The 5,846-nt window shown below is 37.4% G+C and overlaps 1 gene segment (V, D, J or C); it reads right to left on the bottom strand.

The window, feature by feature from the left end:
* Positions 1 to 515: 515 nt before the first annotated feature.
* LOC127677158 (Ig kappa chain V-III region MOPC 63-like) lies at positions 516 to 1,230 on the bottom strand. The segment is given in 2 exon segments: positions 516 to 847; positions 1,083 to 1,230. Coding segments are annotated over 2 exon segments (450 nt in total).
* Between the last annotated feature and the right edge of the window lie 4,616 nt (positions 1,231 to 5,846).

Below are 5,846 nucleotides of genomic sequence, written 5' to 3'. Positions count from 1 at the left end.
GTAAATCTTCAATGTTATGTTTATAATTCCATCTACAATCATCTAAGAATTATCTTTATGGGTTTCATTTTATCTACATGATTTTTATGGTAATCATTAATTTTAACATTTTTTCTTTATATTTCTTCAATTTTATCAGAAACATTTTCCATGTAAATCAATTCTGTCATTAAATGTTTTTATCCCATATTTTAATTAATTTAGCAATGTTTTACATGTCTACCACTTTACTCTTTAATTTTCCATGAATATTGTCAATTTTAATGTGTTTATCTGAAATATTTTCCATGTAAATCTTTAATTTTATCATAAAGTGTTTTTATCTGTTTCCTTTTCAATAAATTAAAATGAACAATTTAAATGATAAATAATAATTAATATATAACGATTATATATTTTGTTGGGAACTTATTAAATTACAAAGCATAAAGAATGGGACACACACAAGCCTAAATCTATGTGTTGACATGTGTGAGTAAGAGAGAACTGAGACTGAGCCTCAGTGAACTGCAACCCCAGGAGGTTTTTGTTCAGCCCTGGAGCACTGTGGGAGGATACTCCCAATCTTGCTGACAGTAATAGGTTGCAGCATCATCAGCCTCCACAGGATTGATGGTGAGAGTGAAGTCTGTCCCAGACCCACTGCCACTGAACCTGGCAGGGACCCCAGATTCTAGGTTGGATGCACCATAGATGAGGAGTTTGGGTGGCTGTCCTGGTTTCTGCTGGTACCAGTGCATAGCTTTACTGACACTTTGGCTGGCCCTGCAGGAGATGGTGGCCCTCTGGCCTGGAGACACAGCTGAGGAAGCAGGTGACTGGGTCAGCACAATGTCACCAGTGGAGCCTGGAATGATAAACACACAGATCATTGGTATATATATATATATTCCTTCTGGGCAGAAGAAGAATATGTATATTTTAATATTTGTGCATATCACTCTGAGAAACCAGAAAATACATGGGACTGGGGAAACTTAAAACCAATTACAAATGCCCTAATTATAATAATCAAGAGCCCAGAAGCATGGAAAGTCATGATGGCCACAGCAGTTGCTCCCAACACTCCTCTGCATCCTCACCTGGAACCCAGAGCAGCAGCCCCCATAGCAGGAGTGCGTCTGTCTCCATCTCTGAGAGCTGGAAGAGAAGATGCTTCTTAGGCTCCTGACAGCTGCCCTTAAAGGAGCCTGGACTGTTGGATAATGACTCCATATGCAAATCAGCTCAGCAGAGTGTGTACTGCTGCTCAAAGGGCACCTGCTCCTGTTTCACCCACAGGGAGTTGGTGTGAGCAGGAAATTTACTAGAGCATCACATGTGTATTAATGGATCCTTCTAAATAATTTTTTGAGACAGCATTTCTCTATTCTTGGTTGTCCTGAACCTCATTCTGTATACCAGATCCTCTGTCTCTGCCTCCTGACTGCTGGGATTAAAGGTGCTCTCCACCACCTCGCAGCTGCTCCTTGTAGGCTACTCTATTAAATACTTGCTCTCTAGAGTTTTTGAGGTGTGAGGTAAGGGAGTGCATTGTTGCTCCACTAGGCAAAGGATATAAGTTTTTTCAAGAAGAACTTAATCTCTCAAAAGTAAACACACCCAATGGAAGCAGTATCTGAGAGGGAATAGAGAAAAGTGATTCAATAAAGAAAAGTAACATAATTCTTGGGATACTATTTTATTTTTTTAGTTCCCTGTTTAGATCCATGTGTATGATGTGTCTTTGTATGTTTGTATATTTGTTCATGTCATGTTTGAAGGCAACTTCTCTTGCCACGGTATGTGAATGGAATACTACTCAGCTATTAAAAACAATGAATTTATGAAATTCTTAGGCAAATGGGTGGAACTGGACAATATCATCCTAAGTGAGGTAACCGAATCACAAAAGAACACACATGGTATGCACTCATTGATAAGTGGATATTAGCTCATAAGCTCAGTATACTCAAGAAACAATTCACATATCAAATGATGCCCATGATGGTCCTGGAAAGGCTTGATGCAGCAGTTTAGGGGAAGACCAGGACAGGGAAGGTAGAGGGGGTTGATTGGGGAACAGGCAGAGGGAAGAGGGCTTATGGGACTTTTGTGGAGGGAGGGATCCAAGAAAGATGAAATCATTTGAAATGTAAGTAAAGAATATATCTAAGAAAATATAAATTAAAAAAAAGAATATATCTATTACAAATACAAATAAAAAAGAAAAGAAAAGAAAAATTTATAAGAAGACTTATGAAAAGAAAAAAACAGTAAGAAGCATTGGAATGAGAAGAGGAGGAAGAAGGAAGGGAGAGGGAGGTAGGAAAAAGAGAAAGAAGAAGTGAAGGGAGGAAAAGAAAAGAAGAAAGAATGCAAAGGAAATAAAGAAGTCAGGAAAGATGGAGGAGAAAGGAAAGACGGACAATTCTCTCCTCATCTTATGCTCACTGTTTCTTTTTCCAGGTCTCTGCCATAAAGAGGTGGAACCTTTTGTTTTAGTATACACATTCACAGTACTGAACGAGCTACAGTTCAAAGATGAAATAAACAGGACAAAAAATAACATACATTGTGTGAAATTAACTAGTTATTCTTTATATTTTATCTTCTTTTTTGAGGTATACTCAATTTTTAGTTGATTTTTGTATTCAAAATTAGAATGTTGATCTGTTATAATGTGGCAAGTTAGGTGTTATTTCTCATTTATGCCCAGAATAAAAATATGTCTATATTATGCATTGTCTACTATCCATACCAAGTGCCATACATTTTAAATATCCCCAAATCTCATAACTGTTACTTTAAGGCTCACTATTGTTGGTGGGAAACAATAATACATATACTGCCTTCATGACCTGCTCCCATTGGTCTCAGTGCTCATGACTTTCCTTATGTATAACATCAAGAATTGCACTTCTTCCAGTCATGATGATGTATTCCAGCAATCCACACATGTAAGAAGCTGAGGCAGGAGGACCTTGAGTTTGCATATTTCTAGGACACATAGACTGGGTTACACAGATGACCAAATCTTCTGCCCTGCTCCAAGTCCCACATCTTCATTTAATTTTGTAAATAGTCCTGATAATATATGTTTTTATTTATACCAACTTTGTTCTCTTTTTTATGACTTATAACTTAACTTTCTATTCATTAACATTGATATTTTACTTCAGTGTAGCAGAATGGCCCTCTCATTATGACAGGAGACTCAATACCCTCTGACAGAAAGATTGACGAGATGATAGAACAGAAGATGTATGGGACAGGGATGCTCCCATGTGGAATGCAACACAGATGTGCAACAAGGTTGACCACTGAAAAGTAGGTACCTGATCCCAGCCCTGAGTCTAGAAATTTGACCATAGTGCTGATAGGAGCTCTTTGAAATGCATAGAATGCCTGAAATGAACTGAGTAGGAGGAAAGGATGGCCTGGGCTTTACAAAGGAGAATAAAGCAATTGAATGCTGAAGCAGAGGTGGGTCTGAAGTTAATATGCTGGAAATTGGCAAAGAAGTATAAGTTTTATGAATAGTGTAAAGAGAGTCCATGGGATAGAGGGCACAAATAGTTCACATTTTTCAGGGAATATTATTTAGCGAATGTTGTGCTTGACACACAACAATGAAAATCGTGTGAAGGCTGTTGTCATTTCTGTCTCAGCTCAATGAACTGTTAGCTCTTTCATCCTATCATTTTCTCAATTCATAAAATGATATTAAGAATTGTATTCTCTGAACAATACCCAGTTCCACATGCCCAACTTAGACTCAGTGAGCATTTATTAAATTATAATTCTTTTTCTTTTCTTTTGATTGAATATGTTCTTTACCTACTTTTCAAACATTATTCCCTTTCCCAGTTTCCCTGTTCCCAGAAAACAGCTAACCCATCCTCTCTGCCCCTGATTCTATGAGGATGTTCCTCCACCCAGCCCACTTCCACCTGCCTTTCCTTGATTAATTTTGCTGACCCAATCATCGCCAAACCTGGCATCAAACACATTTTCTCTCTGGTTTCAAAGAATAGTAGTTCAGTTCCCCTTGCCAAAAAATTTTGCAGATATGATGGCAGAGATTTAGCTGTTCCTTTGCTCCCCAGTCCAATTCTCTATACCCACACTTTATGTTTCTATAGATTGTGTTGAAGCCTACTCCTTTTAACATAACTGAAGTCATTGTATTCAGTCTCCATTTTGCTCATAAAGTGAAATAATGTTCTGGTTCTCAGACTCTACTTCCCATAAGCAATTATCCACACCTGGCACTGAAGAATGCTATTGATAAGCCAAAATTTATGCTCTGTTATCTCAATGTTCTGAAATCCCCCTGCTTACCACCTATCGAGCATACCCTTCCTTAGTCAGGACCAATCAGCTAAAAGGTTAGCAGATATACTTTGTCCAATAAACTGAATTGTAATATTGCTCCCCTTCTTGCCACTTAAACTTTTATTTATTTATTTATTTATTTATTTATTTATTTATTTATTTATTTTTAAATTTTTTCTTTTTTTAATTCGATATATTTTTATTTACATTTCAAATAATTTCCCATTTTCTGCCCCCCCTCCCTGAAAGTCACATAAGCCCACTTCCCTCCCCCTGTTCTCCCACCCATCCCTTCCCATTACCCTATTCTGGTTTTGCCTTATACTGCTACACTGAGTCTTTCCAGAACCAGGGGCTACTCCTCCATTCTTCTTGTACTTCATTTTATGTGTAGATTATGTTTTGGGTATTCCAGTTTTCCAGGCTAATATCCACGTATTAGTGAGTGCATATCATGATTGATCATTTGAGACTGGGTTACCTCACTTAGTGTGATGTTCTCCAGATCCATCCATTTGCCTAAAATTTTCACTAATTCATTGTTTCTAATGGCTGAATAGTACTCCATTGTGTATATGTACCACATTTTTTGCATCCATTCTTCTGTTGAGGGATACCTGGGTTCTTTCCAGCTTCTGGCTATTATAAATAGGGCTGCTATGAACATAGTGGAACATATATCCTTATTACATGCTGGGGAATCCTCTGGGTATATGCCCAGGAGTAGTATGGCAGGATCTTTCAGAAGTGATGTGCCCAGTTTTCTGATCATGGTGGATAATCATTTTTACGTGTTCTTGGATTCGGTTGGCAATATTTTTTTTGAGAATTTTTGCATTGATAAGGGAAAATGGTCTGAAGTTCTCTTTCTTTGTTGGATCTTTGTGTGGTTTTGGTATCAGTATAATTATGGCTTCATAGAAGGAATCGGGTAGTGTTCCTTCTGTTTCTATTTTGTGGAATAGTTTGAAAAGTATTGGGTGTTAGGTCTTCTTTAAAGGTCTGATAGAATTATACACTGAAGCCATATGGACCTGTGTTTTTTTTTGTTTTTTTGTTTTTTTGTTTTTTTTTTTTTTTTTGGTTGGAAGGCTTTCTATGACCCCTTCTATTTCTTTACGGGTTATGGGACTGTTTAGATGATCTATTTGGTCCTGATTTAATTTTGGTATTTGGTATCTGTCTAAGAAATTGTCCGTTTCCTCCAGATTCTCCAGTTGTGTTGAGTATAGGCTTTTGTAGTAGGATCTGATGATTTTTTTGGATTTCCTCAGTATCTGTTGTTATATCCCCCATTTCATTTCTAATTTTGTTAATTTGGATACTTTCTCTGTGCCCTTTGGTCAGTCTGGCTAAGGGTTTATCTATCTTGTTGATTTTCTCAAAGAACCTGCTCCTGGTTTTGTTGATTCTTTGTATGGATCTCTTTGTTTCCATTTGACTGATTTCAGCCCTGAGTTTGATGATTTCCTGTCTTCTACTCCTCCTGGGTGAATTGGCTTCTTTTAGTTTCAGGGTAAGCTGCTAGT

Source organism: Apodemus sylvaticus, chromosome 2, assembly GCF_947179515.1.
Source record: "Apodemus sylvaticus chromosome 2, mApoSyl1.1, whole genome shotgun sequence".
Taxonomy (NCBI): Eukaryota; Metazoa; Chordata; class Mammalia; order Rodentia; family Muridae; genus Apodemus; species Apodemus sylvaticus.
The sequence above is the reverse complement of the archived record's forward strand: the minus strand, read 5'-3'. Positions and strand labels throughout refer to the sequence as shown.